This window comes from Borostomias antarcticus, assembly GCF_949987555.1.
Source record: "Borostomias antarcticus genome assembly, chromosome: 10".
Classification (NCBI taxonomy): Eukaryota; Metazoa; Chordata; class Actinopteri; order Stomiiformes; family Stomiidae; genus Borostomias; species Borostomias antarcticus.
In genome coordinates this window covers 11,823,055-11,844,285 of record NC_140243.1, presented here as the reverse complement: position 1 = coordinate 11,844,285, position 21,231 = coordinate 11,823,055, and the positions used below count along the sequence as shown (strand labels likewise).

The following is a 21,231-nucleotide window of genomic DNA, read 5'->3' as shown; positions in this document are numbered from 1 at the left end:
TGGCCTCTCATTCACGGTAGCTGCCATGCAAGGTGCTAACCTACTCATTGGGAGCAATTTGGGGTTAGGTGTGTTGCTCAAGGACACTTCGACATGTAGACAGTCTGAGCTGGGATTTGAACCACTGACCCTTTGATCATTGAACGACCCGCTCTACCAACTGAGCTACAGCCACCCCTTGTTTACTGATGCACTGAAACATTAGCAAGAAGTGCCACCTTACTTTCTCTCATATCTTTTCCTTACTGTCCTATATTTAACAAATGTGTTATATATATTTTGTCATTATATTCTGTAATCAGTCTTTGAGTTTATAGTCTCTAGTGCAGAACTAGACATTGACACGCCCACTCGTTAGTGAACACCTGAGTTGCCCATGTGCTTCTCAGATCTGATTGGCCAATGTGTCCATATGTTTGAGTGTCTGTTTGGTTTCTATGCATTTCTGATGAAGGTCCTTTGACCAAAACGTCAAAAAAACTCTTGGAAGTCCAACGCATGTTCCAGTGTGCAGCCTTTATTTACTTTTCATCTTACTTTCCTACCTTTGTACTGTAATTAGTTGAGAAACCACTGCAACTTTATTTCAATTTCTCTTCCCATAAAACCTAAACTGTAAAAAAAAAAAAAAAGAAAAAAAAGAGAGAAGCATATCAGCGGCCAAAGTAAATATCTAGTTCAAGTGGGCAACAGACTCTATTTGTTCCCTTCTCACTATCCATCTGTTGTCAATGGCTTGAACTGGGTCGCTGTAACTTAAGTCTTTTGTGTGGTGTCTGTATGAAAGCACAGTATACCGTAGCCCTAGCAGCTGACTGATACACAGCCACTGTCTCCAGGACAGTCGTTGATTCTCAAAGTCACACCACAGTAAGCACCAGCTGGGAAACAGATCCTAACCCTTGGCCCTGTGGCACGCTGTGTTGCAACGTACGCCCCGTTTATTCCTATCAGATTTTGCAGTGTCTCCTTTCCAGTCTTACCACCATTTCATGCTTCCTGGACGGGACCACACAATGACAAACGCCGTACTTGTTTGCCACGAGCGTCCATCATCAGCCCCTGAATAGCTACGGAGGCTGCCGCTAGCCGCCACTGACCGTGAGGAGCTTGGTGACGTCCAGCTGGGACAGGAAGAGCTGCTCGGCCTGCTGCAGGGCGTCTTCTGGGACCGCACACAGCTGTCCCTGCAGGTTAGCCATGGAGTCCCCCCCACCATCCACCCTGAGGAACTGACCCAGCACGCTGGCGTTGCACGCTATGTCCTTCAGCGCCATTCCCTGTCCTGCCAGAGACACCTACGGAACGGATACAGACAGTCAAACTGGTGCTCAGCGACGGATGACGCCATGAGTGCTGTCTTTAGTTGCAGTCCAGCATCTAAGCTTCAAATAAGGCATTTTGCTCTGACTACAGTAATCATGTATTGAAGAGGGAAAAGGTTTAGCGTCAGATTCAGGTGTGCCTGCTTATACCAGAGCAACATCTATTGAGTGACTACAGATCTAGCTCTGTGTGTTGTTTATAAGCCTCTCTGCGCTAGGCTGAGTGTCCTCGAAAGCGTTGTGGTCAGCTGGGGTGTCAGGGGACAGCTGGCTGCTTACCACCTGAAAGTTAAGGCGGGACTTCAACAGCTGGTCCACAGCAGTGGGAGACATGCCATTGGTCAGTAGGAAGTTGGAAAGCATCTCATTGGCTCTTAGGTATTCCCCAACAGGGAGATCTGTAATATGAACACAAACGTATGTAGCGTCAACCAGTAGTGCTCCACTGAACCGGAGATAGAAGAGCAGGGGATCCATTTCAGTCGAGATCACTTTTGTCAAATTGACCCATTTATTAGCATGCAGCGATAATACATAGCATATGAATTTTGGCGGTGTCCTCTGCTTGGGGGGCCCCCTGCTTTCCACACATGTGGAAAGCGCGTTATCTAGATGTTCCCCCCCTCTGGGCCGCTTGGCCCAGAGTGCCGAAGAGGGGACGGCATCTAGCCCCCTGCCTCTATGATGATCAGAGTGGGCCGCGATCGGAAAGGCGCTCGGAGGTAACTAGCCCACTAAGACCGTCAAAGAGAGCCACAGGGGGACTGCTGTACATTATAGTCCCTGGCCTCCACGAGCCGACGCTTCCTGGAGTCCGAAGGAGATACAGCCTCGAGTCTCTGCCTCCATGGAGACCGGAGGGACCGCTGGATGGCCCTTCGGAGATGTTTCGGCCCACGGTCACCACGGAGCACCACAGAGACTAGCTAGGTAATTCCCTGGCTTCCGACGCATAGTGGAAACCAGAAGAATGCAGCAATACCCCCGGAACAGAGCGACGATGACAACAGAGACGACATTCGATGCACACGGAGGAGCAGGGGAGGAGGTGGGGCGAGCATGCGAACGCGATCAGCAGTATGGCAAGAGCGAACGATGACATGTTTTGACAGTTTAAATACGTGCGCTATAGCGAGCTGAACCAATGCTAGGACAGCTGACAGTCAGCTGGAGGGTACGTCATTGGGGGTGTGACTGATTAACCTCTGCCGATTAGCCCGGCCTTACGTTCGTGCCTCGCCTGACGTACGTCAGAGACTCCATTTTTAATATAGTAGAACACAAAAAAAAGAAAAGACAAACTCTAACAGATCAATCACGATAAACAGAGAGCTCCGTACTCGGCCATATTTCCGGTCTCTCTCCCAGCCTCTGGACAGTCTGCAGCAGTTCCTGGAGGCCTGAGAAAGCGGTCTGGTTGCCACTGAAGGAGAGGACAGTCTGGGCGTCCACCAGGAGCCGAGAGAGTCTGCAAGTGGGAGAGAATAAAGCCTCACAATAAACCACCCGTGGAGAACGGTCATCCCTCCAGCACACCTGCTACTGTACGTCCAAGCTCAACTACCTTTATCCTGGCTACAGGGAACCATGTAATGAAATGCTTAATTCGAGAGCTTCTTCTCCTCACATAGACGGTCGAATGATGAATAAAAGAAATACAAGTATGAGCGTTGTTGTCACAATGGGATGTGAACCTACATGGAGTTATCAAAGTTCCCCACTCGGCCCGGGGTTTCCCCTGGGGTGGGGGTATGGAAGCAGGGGTTGTTGATGTTGCAGACGATGCCCTGCATCCACGCCAGGGTGCCCGCTGACGGCAGCGCTTTGTTGGGGAAGTGACCTGGCCATTTGGACAAATACACCAACAGAAAGTTTGATCTGAGACAAAGAACAATGCAGAGAAAGCCGTGTGTAACTGAGCAAACACAGGACTAAATCTATGACTCGGTAAGACCGATCTGAGGCGGGCAAATTAGCGTTTCCCAACATCACATTATTGGCTTTGATCATGAACAAATATGAAGAAAATGTGAGGCTTCTCCTATAACACAATGCTCACACTCAAACACAATGCTCACACTCAAACTTTTGGGCAAGTAGCTTTCTCCATTAAAGCCAGTACACAATGGAATGCCATTACTGATGACATAAAGATTAGCGGTTCTTTTAGCAGCTTTAAAACCAACCTAAAAAGTCATCTTAAATCTACTCAACACTGCAATCACTAATCAGTTAGCTGGGTTTGTGAATGAGTGTGGTTGTGTGACTGGACGTGCTGCTATGACTGATGAATGTGAAAGAGTGAGTGTCTTAATGTAATGCCAAGTCATCTGTATTGTACTTTGTTTTACTTATTATGTCTGTTGTTTTTATCTGTTACCTGTTTACAGGGACTGCAGATGCAAATTAGCCTAAGGCTAATCTGGTGCGATGCATGAAATGTTTTTACATTTATGTTTTAATTGCACATGGTCCCTTCCAAATAAAATTGAAATTGAAAACACTAAGAACCAGTCTGAGAGGAGCTTGGTCCAGGTTAAACATCGGATAACCAGTCTGAGAGGAGCTTGGTCCAGGTTACAGGTCTAGGTGGGTCCAGGTTAGGTCAAGAACACAAAGTTGAACACAACAAGTGTGCGTTGCACAACACCAGAATCACTTTCACAGCAGGCAGGTTAATCAGCTTAGGATAGTTAAGGTGGTGGCCATTTAAAGAAGGGGGGTTAGGGCACAGCTGCTACAAGTGAGGAATAAATAAATACTGTTCTCACATTGGCTCTGCTTGACAGGAGGGTGAGAGCTACGCACAGAGATGAGGATGAGGAAGAGGAAGATGGGCCAGACCAGCTCGATGATCAGCTGGATCTGGAAGGAGAAAAAACAACATATTTAGGCTGTGCTGTACTGGCTAGCTACACATTTGATGTCTGATGAGCTCAGTCCAGACCTTCTTTTCTCTGGACACTTCCGATGACTGATATACTTTTTTTAATGACTGTTTTTTTATTGTTATGTAACTGCAAATAAGTAATCCTTGAGAGAACCAATGTTTCTCAGGCCTAGTGGCCCATAGGGCAGGAGCCTATCTCCTGTTTCTGTAGCCTGAGGCAGCTTGATGTACAAACACACTGCCTGGATATGACACAGGGATTTACCCCCAATCCAACCCTTGATGCTGAGTGCCAAGCAGGGAGGCATTGGGTACCATTTTTATAGTCTTTGGTATGACTCGACCGGGGATCGAACTCACGATCTCCCAGTCTCAGGGCGGACACTCTAACCGCAAGGCCACTGAGCAGGTAATTGCATGACTGCATATAAGTACTGCATAAAAGACAACAGTTCCCCACCTTATTCCTCCGGCGATAGGTGATGTTCTTCCACAGCAGGAGCAGCAGCTGCGTCCCGACCCCCATGTCTCACTCCAAGAGCCTATCCAACCATAGTGCACCAGTGAGATGAACCCTGGAGGGAGAGAACGCAAATTGAAACGTGACTGAAATGTCTTCTGTACTGTAAGTTCCGCCTATTATATCCCTGGTCTGACCCACTGCAAAACATTAACCTTTCTTCTCTCTAGTCTAGGCCAAGCTTAGTGGGAGAAGAAGAATGGCGATGTTTGTGTCTTGTTGTTTAGGGCTGTATATCATCTTGGATTTCGCGATACGATACGCATCACGATACACAGGTCACGATTCGATACGTATCACGATACAGAGGTCACGATACAATACGATACGATACGTATTGCGATACACACATCATTTACTGAAAGATTTTAAGTGTTCAAGACTGAAAACTGAATGGCTCAAATGCACTATATAGATAACTCAAACTCAATGACTGGACAGAGAGCTAGCTAATAAATATTTTACATTTGATATCCATGCTTTTTAAACTGTCAACATTGTAGTATTTATGGTTTTTCAAAATTATTTATATGTATGCTTTTTTAACTTAATATTGTAGAATATGCTTTTTAAACTGGATTTAAAAATGTAAATAAAATAAAAAATAAATAAAAATAAATAAATAAATAAAATTTTACAGCGCCCGGCTGTATCGATACTCCGGGCTGAAAGATCGATACAGTATCGCGAGACTACGTACCGCGATGCATCGTTGTATCGATACAATCCTACAGCCCTATTGTTGTTACAATTGTACAAACAATTTAACACATCACTTGGACGACAGTATCGTCGTGTCCATGGCCAAGTCATGTGCAGAAGACGGCATTGATCATGTTGTCAGTCGCTCAACTCATTAGAGACACTGATTGATCATGAGAGCTCAGCTTAATCTGGATGATACTGATTGATCATGGGAGTTTAGATTAACCTGGATGACAGCCTAAATAAGATATTTTAGTTCTGCTCTGTTGGACTATTTTACATTGAACTAGGCCTGAATACAACATAAGTACATATTCAGTAGGCCTGTGTTGTCTAATATCCAGAGTGCACATTCTGACACACCATGAAGGGGTCAGGATTATGTGATTCTAGAGAAACTCTCACCTCTGAGGCATGCCTATCCTCAGTTGAAAACCTTGATCTCCTCAGGACTGCCTGTGCTGAGTTGATCCTACAATCCCCATTATCTCCGGTGGTTTAAGTTACCAAATTACCCAAATTAACATAGTTGGAAAACACCTCTCTGTGCTTACAGTAAAGCCACTGTTGACATTTTGATCAAATGGTCTGTCCTCCTGCCCTGTCTATAGCTGAATGACAGAAATGACTAGGTTTCTTTAACCAGGGTAAATACAACATATGGGTCTATGTGATTTCATTTAACCTACGAATCTACCTAAGGCACTTGCATAACATGTAAATCTGTAAGGTTACAGCAATACATTAATGTAAAGCCTTCACTGACAACCATTGCAATTACATGACAATTGAAAAGATAGATAGATAGATAGATAGATAGATAGATAGATAGATAGATAGATAGATAGATAGATAGATAGATAGATAGATAGAAAGATAGACTAATGGTCCATAGATCATATAGAAGTAATGTTCTAATAATAACCTTCTGTTTTGTAATTCACATGAGAACAAACCTGTATCAACCTTTAATTATACAACTAAGAATATAATTTGATAACTGGCTATTGAAATTGTTTTCCAAACGTTTCTAGTAGGTTCTATAGTTCTTCAGGCAGGCTCTGCTGTGAGAGCACGAGGAAGTAGCCTGGCAAACAAGCAACACCAGGAAATGTTTGACGTAGCTTCATGACATTAAGCAAAGTGCAATAAAATTAGAATCCATTTATCACCAGCATATAAGACACTGGCTAGAGACAATACTGCACGTCATTTCGTAAAGAAATTACCTTTCATTCAGAACAAGAATTCAGTGTGAGCCCATTCCTCAATAGTACTAAAGTTCAATGTAGGCTAGAATTATATTCAAATACTTAATTCAAAAAGTAATGATATGAAAAGAAGTAGCCTAGTATTCTATAGGCTACAGCGTAGCTATCAGGTTGATAGTGTAGCGCTGGTCTGACAGGAACCTGCTGTGATGCTCATCCCGTGAAGCCAGCCACTACTGCGCACGAGCATTGCAGCTCAATGATGTAACAACTACGTAGACTTTCTGGAAAGGAAGGAATAATGCTGCTCACCCACAATTGCATGTGATAATAGCCTACTTCTCTGAATGTGAAAAATGAGAAACTCCGGTCCGTCATAGACGCAAACTCTCCATTGCTCTTGTGTAGGCTATTTGTAATTGGAGATATGTAATCTAAGGGATTTCCGCCCACTACACGTTGATTGGACCAGAGAGAATTTACAGCTAAAGTGTCAAAGAAACCGGTTCAATTTATGATTGGTCAGAGAACCGTCAATCGTAGCCTCGCGTCACCATGTTATGGTTAACTCGCAGCGGATTGGCTAGAAATATGTCGGTAGCGCGGCTTATGCTTGTACTTTACGGACAGCCGTGGAAAGGTAAATTGTAAGTTGTGTTGACAAAACCTACGGGTTAGGGATGCCCTGGATAAGTAGGCCTAGTAGACCAAAAACCACGGACCCCGGAGACAGACTGAGGTTGGGAACTTGACAGAGAGTCCGAGGTCATGATCAGGACTAGCCCTTCTCAGTCCCGTTGTCGCATTACGCTCGCTCATGCCAGACAACAGTCCTTTGCTGGTCCATTCACTTTGCCGTCAAAATAAATCGGTGTCGGCCTATTTAGGAGAGGCGCTCATATTTACAAGTGTCAGATAAACATGAAACTTCACTTACCTAAGCAAAAGGGTCTAATTTAACAAATGCTGGGTTTTGAAGCCTCGGCGCAACCATTAAATAACTTATTTAGACGCGTTCTGTCCGAGTGAAATTATTTTTCCGAGGTAGTCTTCTTCTGTGGTGGTGGCGGTGCTTTCAAACTTCACCACAGAAGAAGACAAGGGTGGTGCTGACAGGCAATTTGATTGACGTGCGATTTGTTGACTGGGGGGGGGGGGGGGGGGGGCGCGGTTTACTTCGCGAAGATTCGCGGAGTTGTTTTGTGTGTTGGCTGTAAGCCGACACACCAAGGAGAGGGAATCCTTTTTGTCTGTGCTTCTTTCTCTCTTGCTGTCGTGTTGTTGACCTGCAATTCCATGCGCTGCCTATCATGGTGAAGGTTGTGAGTTCGATCCTTGGTGTGGACATACCAAGGTACCATGATATATTTTGTCACTGGATGTTGTAGAAGGTTGTGAGTTCGATCCTTGGTGTGGACATACCAAGGTACCATGACATATTTTGTCACTGGATGTTGTAGAAGTTATGTAACGAGCGTGGGTCATATTTGTTAATTATAGACCCGTTTACAGCCTAGTCAGCACAAGTAGCCTATGCGCGCATTCTTGAAACCGTAGCAGAGGAAGACAGACGAAATCGGCATTATTAAGCGTACGGACTGGACTGAGGAAATCATCAGAAATGCCTGCGTTTGCGGTGCCCATTTTATATCAGGTAAGTTATTTTCTCGTCCCTATAGCGCCCTAAAATACAGCTTGTCGGTGGACACGCAACCGTATGCATTTCAGATTGATCATGTTGGCAATGTGTGTGAATTTGCTGCTCTGTGAGAGATAAGGACCTGTTGTCGCATGTCGTTGACAAGCTTCCCCTTATGGTGTCAGAACGATGGCTTATGAATGCGATGTTATTATGTTAAATACAGTAGCCCAGAGATGGTTAGCACTGGCAGGGCTATTTCAGTTTGATAAAAGGCATTGTGGTGTTTGAGCATGAGTTGTCGTAGCCTAATGGACTTCGTTTTGGTGCGGAATTATAGTTGTTTACGTTTTGATAGGAACAATTAAATTGTCCCAAGTGTTGCAAATTATTGGTACCCCTACCAGTGGCGATTGCTCCTGGGTTACCCATACAAATCCAAATAAAACTTGATTTGAAAACTTGATCATAAGCCATCGTTCTGACACCATAAGGGGAAGCCTGAAACCGACTTTCAGACTGTTTTTGACTTAAATGCGTCTTGTATTCTGCCATATCGCTTCATTTTCATCCGTGTTTAGCATTTTGGTAGTGCTCCGTCGCCCCCTACAGTCCTCATGAACATACAGTCCACGTTATGTGACACCGGTCTTACTAGCTCGTTATTCACTTAACATTGTAGGCCAGATAATCTGATTCTAGCTTACGGAAGTCAAGACCAAATCAAATCAAGACCAAATCAAGACCTGGAGCGGTGGGCTAATACGCCTAGTAGCCTAGTAGGCTAGTAGCCTAAACACTGATTAGTGAAGTAGGGGAGTAGGCTATTAAGTGCTGTGTCCTGGGGTTATCGTCCCGTCATTCTCTTCGTGGTGCTTGGCCATTGTTGTCATAATGGCTCTGTAGTTTATTTAGTGTGTCCCTAAAAGCTTGGTTGTTTCGGCCTAAATATTGCCCTCTTATTCGCTCGCTCTCAAATTATTGGCCCTTGTTGATGTGTTTAAAAAAACATCAGTAGCCTGTATGTTTTTACATATAAATGCCAATGCTCAGCGCCCTTCTGGTGTTGTGAAACCCATCAGGGCATGCATTGACAGCGCACCCCCCAAAAAATCACACTGACCCCTATGTAAGACCCCACGGTACGCTACTGCATTATAGACAGACAGTCCTCATTACAATAGGAGTAGGACACTTCAAATCCTATAGTAATTAATTTTTGTATAGGATGTGATGCACCAGTCGCTCTACGCCTATGTGGTTTATTTTCAGTGATTAGACTGACTGTTGACTGGCACAGCTTTAGGTGTTGATGGAGAAATTAACTATTGATGCTTTTTTGTGCGTGGCTGTAAGCCAGCGCACCTAGTATAGCGTTCGTCCGGTAATCACTCCCTCCCTCCCTCCGTTACTGCGGACAATGTTGGCCTGCATTTCTCTGTTGGCACCACAAGAGGCAGTAGTCCCAGCACACCAAAATCAAGAAGGACACCAAAATCAACCCGCCGATCTACACTGCACAAGTAGAGTAGTGGTCAGAGCATTGGACTCTCACCTGGAGACTGGGGCTCAAGACCCAGTGGGGATGACTTTATGGGACTATACCCCAAACCTTCACATGTTCATCCTTTCACTCCAACCTTTACCCCTTGCCTTATAGGTCAGATCCTGTCCCAACCCCAACCCATATTCTAACCCCAACCCACACTAGGGACTGGAAGGAGGACACCAAAACCTACCTGCTAATCCCCACTGCACAAGTAGAGTAGTGGTGAGAGCATTGGACTCCCACCCAGGAAACCGGGGATCAAGACCCGGTGGGGATGACTTTATGTTATCAATGTAACTTCTTTAGCCACTGACCACTACCATTAATGTTATAGAAGCTGCTGCTAGTTGTTGTGAGCTCATGAGCTAACTGGCCATCCCGCTCTTATTGTGCTGGATTAGCATTGGAAGCATTGGAACTGATGTGTCCAGACGACAAGACCCATCTTAATTTAACAGACATTATTTCATGTCCTTTCAATTCATAGCTATTTCAGTGGCATGACTAGCTTCCGTCCTACCAGTCCTGAACAGAAACAAGCCAGCCACGCACATAAGCCAGTCTGGACCTGGCCTGGGGTCAGTTCCATAAAGCTGGCTAACTGAGCAAGCCTGACTTTTGCAATGTGTAAAACCTGGAAACTCTTCAAATCTGGAACATGGACTGAAGTAAAAAATAGCTTTCCAGGTTTTACTTTGTGCAGAAGTCAGGCTTACTCAGTTAGCCAGCTTTATGAAACAGACCCCTGGTTGAAGGAGACGTTAACCAATTTTCCAAAACATTAAAAGTACTAAAAGGTTTAGTCACAAATGTATCTCCATTCAAAAAATGACCAAGAATACTGAAACCGCATTATACAGTTCATTTTAATAAACATCCAAAACTGCAATCATAAAAATATATCTGTTAGCCCTTAAAATACACACAGTACTCATTCTGCATGCTCTCGCACGTGCATGTGCACTCAAATGGGGAAAGATATGGGATGCACATTGCAATAAAACAAAATATTCTCAGAGTTACTACAATGTAACACTGATGTTTATTGACCTGTTAGGGCGTTAAAATGGGAAGCACATAATGATGAAAGACCTGTCTCGTAAGGCTCCTGAGTCCTCTCCAAGTCCACTCGACAGGCACATCAGCAACAAAGCATGGAAGACCTGATACTCCTTCTTATTTTATGTAGTAGAATTTTCATTTTTCCCTCTAAACTAATATAATTTGCACAGCATTCCCATAGTGTTACAACTTAAGTGGCATTTTTTACTATGCAAAAGGAATGTCAGGATGTCTGGAGAGTTAATTACCAAAAGTCTTTGATGGAAGTTTACGACTCCTAAACAATGACCATTTGGGTTGGGGGTTCAGGAATAAGAGCTTGTATCTTGCTTGGGAAACTCAAGTTTAAACCAAATTGAACCAAGTCTTATGCAACTGAAGAACAAGGCAACTTCTTATTTCTGTTCATTATTTTTCAGTAATAATTAGTGTAGACATAAAATAACCTGACTTTTCTGCTTTAAAATATCATCTCATAAATACAGACAGGAATAGTTCCAGCGTTTTAAAATCCACTGTGGCATGATATTCTTAAAAATGATACTGTACATCTTCAGAAATACAGTCAGGGGCCTTTCAACAGCCTTATTATAGTACAATAGTATATGGAAAAATACATGTTCAGCATGGGGATTTCGGCATGCGCGTGTAGCCTATAGCATCTTCAGCAGTGTCCCGTGGTCAAACAAGCCTTGTCCGTTTTCTCAGAGAAATATTGGCTGTTCTTGTCCTGTTAAAAGGCGATAAGTTGAGGCAGGCATGGTCTTCAAGTGAATCTGTACAGACAGAAAGAATAAATCAATTATGGTGATGATAGTAAATATTCAAGTAATTCAATGAGGAGAAAATAAAACATATTAGGGGCTATTCAAAGGGGGATTCATAGTGTTAAGATATAATAAAAGGCAATTAATCATACTGTACATGTAATCTTATATCTATTCACTAAATCGCTGACCAATGTAGGGGAAAAGAAGTTTGCATTTCTAAGAATCAATCCTGTAGCAGACTAGTGGAGAAATGTGAACGCTCTTGCTGCTTGTGTCTCAAATGCTGCTTAGACTCCGTTCTCACCTCCCCTACGGCAGTAGTCAGGATGTGGATGATCTTCTCGTGTGGCGTCGCTACGACGCTCTGGCCGTTGATCTCGATTATGCGGTGGCCCACGCGGATGCCCCCTCTCTCAGCGATCCCTCCGCGCATCAGACTGCAGATCTGCTCCGGTCACATGACAGGGATGGATAACCGTTATATGCACAGAAGATGAAGAGGACACTGGAACATTAAGGTTCTGTTCAATACGAAATCTAACAGAAGAGGATGTTGGAGTATGAAGGTTCTGTTCAATACGAAGCTTTGAAGCAAAGAAAGAACGCTTTTTTCCCCTCTTTTTTGGCAACAACATGGCATTCATTGTGGGAAAAAAACTTGCAATTTTAAGTATGTCTATGTCATTTCAACCTTGCTGTAAAACCAAGATTGTTGGCAACACTCCCAGAGGTGAATTAAATACAAATTAATGAACAACTCACAATGCCATCCTCCACACTGAAGCCCAGCTGGAATTTGGGATCAGGTCGCTTGATGATCGCCATAGTGACAGGGGGGCAGTGGACGATGCTGAGCTTCACATTGGATTGGTTTTTCAAATCCTAGAAAAGATCAATACATTCAGATGAATACATTCAGATACAATACGGTTACATACAGCTAGATTAGTCCAAATGTAGATGCGGGAAACCAAACCCAAACTAAAAACCCTGGAGAAATAACCGGTCTTGAGCCCAAGTCCAAAAAATGACTGGTGGTGAATGGGCCATGTTTGGGCGGCTCTGTGGCGCCCCCCTCGGGTCGCAGGCGGCAGTGCGGTGCACTCCGGGCTCTCCCCCCACACACCCCAGTCCAAACCCCTTATGTCTAGTGCAGCCACATAGGGAGCTGGTTTCGTTCAAAGTTTTGTTTTCATTTGTGGACCCGGCCCGTGATTCAGATCCACTCCAAAATGTAATGGGTTCTAAGGTGGGCCATGCTACACGCCTCCACTGACTTTCATGAAAATCAGTCCAGTAGTTTTTGCGTAATCCTGCTAACAAACAAACGCACACACCCACCCACACCACTGAAAACATTACCACTGGGGCGGAGGTAATGATCTTTCTCTCAACGTCTGGTGATACAGTGCCTTCTACCGTATCTCGCAGGGAACATACACACATCCTCAACAGCCAAATCAAATTGATTTAGGGACCATAGATGTAAATGCCATTTTAAAGGGATAGTGTGCTATTTTGGACATTTAGCTCTATATGTGGTCTGTCTACTATGAACCTGAAACATAGAGACCATGATTTAACTGATCGTTCCAGTATTGAGCTAACTGCAGTTTTTCTGCTGGCTCAAGAAAGCAAGAAAGAAAGAAAGAAAGAAAGAAAGAACTTCTCACAGAGGTCTCAAAGTGCTTCACAGGTTAAAATGCATACAAAAAATCAACAAAAATAAGCACAGCAAGCAGCACAACAGTCATATAAATACAGTGAAATTAATTCAACAAATGCCCGACTGAACAGAAGCTTTTTAGCTGCTTCTTAAAGTCAATGGGGCATCCGTAAATGCGTTGGAAAAACTATGATAAATGTGCTTTTCCAAGACAGGAAGCACAGGATGTCATCTTAACAGTCTCAATATGCTCACCTGTGAAGTGTATCGCAATCTGAATATTTTTACATGTTTGGCATGACTTGGACATAAGTATTCCCCTGGCGCTTACCTAAAAATCTTTGGAATGCGATGCATTTCAGAGTAGAGCATACTGAGACTGGTAAGATTACACCCTGTGCTTCCTGTCTCGGAAAAGCACATTTATCATAGGTTTTCAACGCATTTACAGGTGCCCCATTGTAGCCCAGTGAGATCCTGCAGAACAAACTGCAGCTAGCTCAATACTAGAATGATCAGTGTTATTATGGTCTCTATCTTTCAGGTTCATGGTGGACAGACGACAAATAGGACAAAATGTCAAAAATAGCACACTACCCCTTTAAATGGCACGCGTACCAAACAGCCAAACTGAATGCATAGTTACTCTCTCACCCGGATGATGCTGTGGCAGGAGGCTATGGGGAGCCCCACCAGACTGGTCCCGTTGACGGACATGATGCGGTCGCCGATGCTGAGGGCGCCGCTGCGCTCGGCGGGCCCCCCGTGGAGCAGGTTGGCCACCACCACGGTGGGCAGGATGGAGCCCCAGCCTGACTCCACCACCGCCATGCCCATGATCTCACCTGGGGCTTTGCACAGCGTCACCTGAAGACAGGACAGGGAGGGGGGATGTCATGTCGGAGTTTAGATAATGTCCTTAACAATACTGTTAATGCATATAGCCTGTAGTCACCATCTCTTTTTAACAGTGAATTTCAATCAGCTTGACAAACTTCATCATTATTCACCAGTAACATTTAAAGCGAATAAGAGCTTCATGTGGACCAAACGAAAGAAAATAAGAATAACCCTTAAAGATACCTCCTCGGATGATTAAAATTGAACTCTGACCTCTCTGATGTTGTCTGAATCAGAGAAGTGAACCAGGTCTCCGTTGTACAACTCCTGGGTGCCCAGGTAGTCGCTGTACTCGCTAGGCTTCAGCTCACTGGCCTTGATGCCGTTGGCCTGGAGGAACTGCTGGTAGGCCACGCCAAACGCCTGTCCGATGGCCTGGGCTATCACCTGGGCCTGTGGTAGAAGAGTTAATGCACAGTGTTGAACAGTGGTAGGAGTTAATACAGAGAAGTGAGTTTGGTATGTTGGCATTATTGCGGTGAACAGGTTAGGCTACAAATACACGTGGTAGATAGTTAATAGTCCATCCATCCATCTTCTTCCACTTATCCGGGGTCAGGTCGCGGAGGCAGCAGTTCCAGCAGGGGGTCCCAGACATCCCTTTCCCTAGCAGCATCAACCAGCTCTGCCTGGGGAATCTTTAGCCGCTCACAGGCCAGTGCGGAGATGTAGTCCCGCCACCTAGTCCTGGGTCTACCCCGCGGCCTCCTCCCAGCCGGACATGCCTGGAACACCTCCCTAGGGAGGCGCCCAGGAGGCATCCTCACTAGATGCCCGAACCACCTCAACTGGCTCCTTTCGACGCAAAGGAGCAGCGGCTCTACTCCGAGTCTCTCCCAGATGACTGAACTTCTCACCCGATCTCTCATGGAGACCCCAGCCACCCTCCGGAGAAAACTAATTTCAGCTGCTTGTATCCGTGATCTCGTTCTTTCGGTCATGACCAAGCAAGCAAGCAAGGATGCTTCATGACCATAGGTGAGGGTGGGGACGAAGATAGACCGGTAGATTGAGAGCTTTGCCTTTTAAAAGTAAACCTCCAAATCCACAAAACGCATGTAGACAGGTTGGGCAAACTCCCAAGCCCCCTCCAAGATCCTTGGGAGAGTGAAGAGCTGGTCGGTGGTTCCACGACCAGGACGAAATCCGCATTGTTCCTCTTCAATCTGAGGTTCGACTATCAGCCGGACCCTCCTTTCCAGCACCTTAAGAGTACACTTTCCCTGGGAGGCTGAGTAATGTGATGCCTCTTTAATTGGCACACACCCTCTGGTCCCCTTTTTTGAATATTGGGACCACCACCCCAGTCTGCCATTCAGGATTCGAAATTAACACCCACCAAGCGCCAAATGCGGGTATATTTTTCATTTGGCGTGTATGTTTTGGAAGCGACCCGACACTTTGGCAGGTGACATTTTTTGCAACAAAATATCAGCATTGATGGTTCAGTGCTTAACAAAAGATCAGCCTTTGTGGATCATGGCACAGACAACATTTTTGCAATAAATATCGGCATTGACGCAGCGCAAGTAAGAGCAGCCTGGGTGGCTCATACAGCGCAGTGAGCGCACACATGAATGAACGGTGCTTGAAAAGAGCGCTCGGTGGATCTGCTTCTTGTTGTGCATCGAACGAAACGATCTGTAAAATTAGGTAATTGGTATCGCTCCACCTCCCCCACAAGCTCCGGCTCCTTCCCCCCCAGCGAGGTCACGTTCCATGTCCCCAGAGCCAGCCTTTTCCCCCCGGGTCCGGTCCGTCGGTGCCCACCGCCTTCACTGCTACCTAGTTGGCAGCGCACCCGACCCCAACAGTTCCTCCCGCGGGTGGTGGGTCCACGGGATGGATTAGATGGAGATGTTCCCACGATTGTCACTACAGTTAATAGTTATTCTAGTTATTTTGTTTATCAAGTTCCATATATCTACCTAAGTGTAGTGTAACTTCACACAGAGTTATAGGGAGGCCGCAGAGAATGGTCACGTTCAGACATGTTGGTGGTAGCTGTGCTGCAATTCCTGCTCATACTTGTACCTGTTCCCCACAAAGTGCATCATGTGCATGAAGCAGAGGCTTTTCTAATCAGTTAGGTGAATCCTAATCTCAATTTTAAACTTAACCAAGCCTTTTTCAAAACGTTAATCTTTCATCCCCTAAGAAAAACAATGACAAGCTGGCTACGGCCAAAACAATAGCAACCAGAGGGTACAGGAAAACCGTGCATGCTCTACACTATTTCATTTTAGGAAGCCTTTACTTCAAGCCAACAATATAAGCATGTACCAGTATAGGTCTTGTGTCAATGAGATGGGGAAACATTCCTATACAAACAAGTCGATAATAATTTAATATAAAATCAACTCGAGAGCACTGAACCAAACAAAGCTCTCTCTCTCTCTCTGGGTCGACTGACTCACGTCTTCGGAGGTGAACACGTGGCAGATCATGCAGCATTTCTTCTGCCCGGAGGAGCTGGTCGCTGGGCCCTCCTCCTGGCCCTTACGCCCGGCAGGCCTCCTGCGCGCCATCAGGACCACGATGTTCCCGATGTCAGCGATGTAGGAGATCATCTGGAGAGAGTGGTCCATCATGGCTTCCTGAGAGACACCAGGCGGTGATACAACATTCAATGTGGGAACATCATTTTTATATGCCTGTGACTTTTTGTTCATATTCGTATCATATAGCAGGATGTTCTTTAAGGAGCTGAAGTAGTAGTAGTAGTAGTAGTAGTAGTAGTAGGAATAGTAGTAGTAGTAGTAGTAGTAGTAGTAGTAGTAGTAGTAGGAATAGTAGTAGTAGTAGTAGTAGTAGTAGTAGTAGTAGTAGAAGGAATAGTAGTAGTAGTAGGAGTAGTAGTAGTAGTGGTGGTGGTAGTAGGAGTAGTAGAAGTAGTAGTAGTAGTAGGAGGAGGAGTAGTAGTAGTAGTAGTAGGAGGAGGAGTAATGGTGGTGGTAGTAGTAGTAGTAGTAGTAGTAATCGTAGTAGGAGTAGTAGGAGGAGGAGTAGTAGTAGTAGTAGGAGGAGGAGGAGTAATGGTGGTGGTAGTAGTAGTAGTAGTAGTAGTAGTAGTAGTAGTGGTAGTAGTAGTAGTACAGTAGTAGTTTACAGAACCCGGGGGGAAATTGCACAAAGAAGACTTCATATTAAATGTACTTTGTGTTAAATCTTTGTGTTCCAGCCACACAGAACAGAGGAAGTTGACCTACTTTGATTCTCCAGACAATTCAAGTGTGCAGGCTAGGGCTCAATTTAGACAGGCTAGGGCTCAATTTAGACAATGCTATTCAGAGAATGACATTCACAAATAACCTAAATACCGAAGTCTTGTTATCCAAGAAATCAGCTCTGGAGATCAATTGTCAATTGCTATATAAAAGAGGAAATGTAAAAGTCCCTTTTTGTCTTTTTTTCCCATTTGACTAATAAATAATGTCAACGTTGTTATATCAACAACACACCTGTGTGTCTGCACTGAGCACTTTGATTCTCTGAGTGGAGATGAAGAGGTCCACGTCTGTCATGGGCTGCGACTCCCCCTCCGGAGCCTGGAGAAGGACAACAGTTCAATGCAGTCACATTACTGAGGTAACTTATCACACAATGTTATGGACAGAAACTATAACTTTAGTCTGAAGATGGATCACTACATTTTAATATTCTTAAATGTTAAAGTCTGCCAAGTTTTGAAGAGTGACCATCATCTGTATTTTGGTACAATACAGGAGACCACCCCTTTGAGAAAGCTTGGTATGAGCCAAACTCACTTTTATTCTATCCACAGCTTCCTGGGCCTGTACCATGCGAGCATTTGTGGAGGGGTTCTTCTCTGACTTGAGCTGGGTGGAGCCCAGGTAGTTGGCTCCAAATATGACTCCATCCAACAAGTCCTCTGGGTCACAAGGGCCAGGCACTGGTTAACAAAATAGAAACACAAATGGAAAAAAATGAAAATAGAAAAGTCTTACAAATATGAAATATCTGTCTAGCATTCTGTTCCGTGTCTCCTCTTACCAATGTTGTATACCAGTACTGCCTGCAGGTTGACTTGAGACAAGAAAGCATAAAAAAGCATATTTTCTTACCGTCTTTATAGGCTGGATGGTCCTCAGGGCTCTGGAAAGAAAGATAGGCGAGATATGCATGGTTATCACACACAAACCAATAGCAATGTTAAAAACAGTGCACACTTCTAATTGGCTGGAAAATTGCGTTCTGCCACGGTCATTAATGTTAATCGGTGAAGTGCCCCTTTAACCCACCCAGTCGTTGTGAGGGACAACCAATATAAACACACAAAATGAAACTGTACCATCATGAGTTCTTCTGACCTACCTGGTCACTGTTCTAACCTTTCTGGTCACTGGTCTAACCTACTTGGTCACAGTTATAGCCTGGCCACTGTTCTAACCTACCTGGTCACTGTTCTGACCTACCTGGTCACTGTTCTGACCTACCTGGTCACTGTTCTGACCTACCTGGTCACTGTTCTAACCTACCTGGTCACTGTTCTGACCTACCTGGTCACTGTTCTGACCTACCTGGTCACTGTTCTGACCTACCTGGTCACTGTTCTAACCTGCCTGGTCACTGTTCTAACCTACCTGGTCACTGTTCTGACCTACCTGGTCACTGTTCTGACCTACCTGGTCACTGTTCTGACCTACCTGGTCACTGTTCTAACCTGCCTGGTCACTGTTCTAACCTGCCTGGTCACTGTTCTAACCTGCCTGGTCACTGTTCTAACCTGCCTGGTCACTGTTCTAACCTGCCTGGTCACTGTTCTAACCTGCCTAGTCACTGTTTTAATTTACCTGATCACTGTTCCCCGCTGCAGCTACTTCCTCTGGAGGCTCCTCCCCCAACTTCATCCACACAGGTTCTGGGAGTTCATCCTCAGGTAAGGAACCCATGGAGACACCTCTGTGGCGGAGCTGGCCGTTACCCAAGTGATCCCAAAACCTTTTCCCGTCTTCCTGGTTGTAGGAGACCGACACGACCGCATCCACCTCCCCCCGAGGGGACGTGTACGCGGCCTGGGCCTCTGAGTCCTGGGGAGCCCCTATCTCTGTACACTCAAGCAGGCCTAGTAGGTCTCGCTGGTGCTTTTCAGAGAATAGCAACCCTGAGGCTCGGTTCTGTGTTGGAGCTGCTTGCAGCGTGCTAACATCCGTCAATAGAGATGGGCTGGTGGGTTCAGACTCTGAGTGAGCAGCAGAGGGTGGTGGTGAGGGGTCCTGGGGAGTAGAGCCCTCAGGAGGTGGACTTTCTCCCATAAGCTGGAGTCGATTCAGGAGGGCCTGGATGTGAATGTGATCTTCATCACCTGGCCTCCTCTCCTCATCCACAAAATCCCCCTCTTCTTCTTCAACGTCCTCACCCACATCCTCTTCCTCCACTGCTTCACCGGTGCTTTGAGTTGGCTCGACAAGATCCTCAAAGACTTTGTCCACCAGCTGTTCCTGGTCGACTGTGAGCGAGACAGCTGTGTCGCCGGTGTCCAGGGGTGGCGTTGACTCACAGAGCCCACCTTCAGGCGTCTCCGCAGGGACAGAGGAGGGAGAGAAGGCAGGGTCGTCCATCTCAACCACGGACCCAGGCTCGCTGGAGGAGTCAGACCTCCAGTCCAGCGGAGGGGGCTCGATCAGGTTAAAAGAGTCCAAATCTTCTGATTCGTGGTTGGGAGTTTTAGAGGCAGCATTAGGGCCACTCGCATCTGGCTCAACTATAGAGGCTGCGGAGCAGGCAATGTCCGACTGTGTGTCTGTCGGTGAGGAAACTAACTGTTTAGCAGGGCAGTCCCCTGACTCCATTTTGTGGATGGCAGCGCTGGTCACAGACAGCAGCACATCAGCTCTTCTCTACAGCTCATTCAATGCTCCATCTGCAGAGGTTGTTTTGCAACAACACGGTTCTTACTGTAAAAGAAGAAATGAGTTGCATAAAAAAAAAAAAAAATCTCACTAACATGACTTCCCTAGACTTCCCATTAAATATGCACTCATACACACCTCCTAGGCTATTTATGGTACACGGTGGAAGACAAGCAACCTACATTACCTGCCTCTTTACTGTCCTGCCCATCAAGATAGCAGCTATCGCCTCAGGCTCAAAGTACATGCCGTTAGGGTCGCCACCAAAAGAAATTCAAATTCCGTTATAGCGAGATTGTGAAAGGCGTAGATAGTCCGTGTTAAAGCCTTCATTACAATACCAAAATCAGTATCAGTATCACTGTTTTGGATAGTGGCAAGCTAAATCGAGAAGGCATGGCTAATCAGCTTGTCATGTGCAGCCCCTAACACCACTGAAGATAAGAACAAAATAGCGTAGCTAAATCTCAGCCATCTCAGCTATCCAAGTTCTCCACCAGCTCGCTACCTACTAGCCTAACCTTATAGCTGGCCATGTAGTCAGCAAGCTAGCTAATTAACGATAGCTAGCTATCTTCAAACCAGCATATAAAATGCATTAATTAACTGGAGATTCAGCTTTAACAACTGCATGGAACGTAGTAGTTGTTTTAGCTAGTTAGTGCTTCACTGATTAAATCAAGGAGAAAACTCACCCGGAATGTAGTTAAAGTAGCTGTTTGGCTAATTTGGACCGGTGACAACTATTTAACTTCACTGCCACGGTAGAGAAGTTGACGTGGTTGGAAGACTTTCCAGTAAAATAGAGAAGACCGTCGCGACTGGCCGTTCCTTTTATAATAAAACAAATATTAACATTTCGCCGTGACAAAACATCACACGTTCACCTTCTGTGTGACACTATATTGTTATATTATATCCGCTAGCTTCTGTGCAGCTGTTTTAGGGTCTCTGCTGTACCCTAGTAGTGTAGCAGCGCCGGGAAGTGCGCATGCGAATACATTTAGTCACGCTCAATCGATTGCCGAAAGTAACATCGAGAGAAGGTTTCTGGAACGTGTCTTACCGTAATAGAAACCATTAGTGCTAGACAATTAACATACTTTTCACTCAACAAGCTC

The 21,231-nt window shown here is 45.3% G+C and overlaps 2 protein-coding genes across 3 annotated transcripts in view; both read right to left on the bottom strand.

The window, feature by feature from the left end:
- Positions 1 to 4,741, bottom strand: part of abca7 (ATP-binding cassette, sub-family A (ABC1), member 7) — a gene marked incomplete at its 5' end in the record, with an annotated part of 34,205 nt that extends 29,464 nt beyond the window's left edge. The window contains 6 exons of the mRNA XM_084444200.1: positions 1,101 to 1,298; positions 1,605 to 1,723; positions 2,666 to 2,793; positions 3,024 to 3,165; positions 4,097 to 4,190; positions 4,676 to 4,741. Coding sequence (XP_084300326.1) covers positions 1,101 to 1,298; positions 1,605 to 1,723; positions 2,666 to 2,793; positions 3,024 to 3,165; positions 4,097 to 4,190; positions 4,676 to 4,741 — 747 coding nt within the window. The remainder of the gene's footprint in view (positions 1 to 1,100; positions 1,299 to 1,604; positions 1,724 to 2,665; positions 2,794 to 3,023; positions 3,166 to 4,096; positions 4,191 to 4,675) is intronic.
- A 6,015-nt stretch (positions 4,742 to 10,756) lies between these two features.
- On the bottom strand, positions 10,757 to 21,055 carry LOC311314008 (amyloid-beta A4 precursor protein-binding family A member 3). 2 transcript variants are annotated; one of them, XM_084444285.1, is made up of 11 exons: positions 20,806 to 21,055; positions 19,052 to 20,155; positions 18,323 to 18,353; positions 18,005 to 18,150; positions 17,699 to 17,785; positions 16,655 to 16,834; positions 14,451 to 14,630; positions 13,992 to 14,204; positions 12,434 to 12,553; positions 11,976 to 12,116; positions 10,757 to 11,677 (listed from the first exon to the last, which is right to left on the bottom strand). In XM_084444285.1, the coding sequence occupies exons 2-11, from the start codon at positions 20,048 to 20,050 to the stop codon at positions 11,606 to 11,608; spliced, it is 2,169 nt and encodes a 722-aa protein (XP_084300411.1). In that variant the 5' UTR covers positions 20,051 to 20,155; positions 20,806 to 21,055; the 3' UTR covers positions 10,757 to 11,605. The 2 variants fall into 2 exon arrangements, with proteins under 2 accessions (XP_084300411.1, XP_084300410.1); XM_084444284.1 differs by lacking the exon at positions 20,806 to 21,055 and adding an exon at positions 20,298 to 20,637.
- Between the last annotated feature and the right edge of the window lie 176 nt (positions 21,056 to 21,231).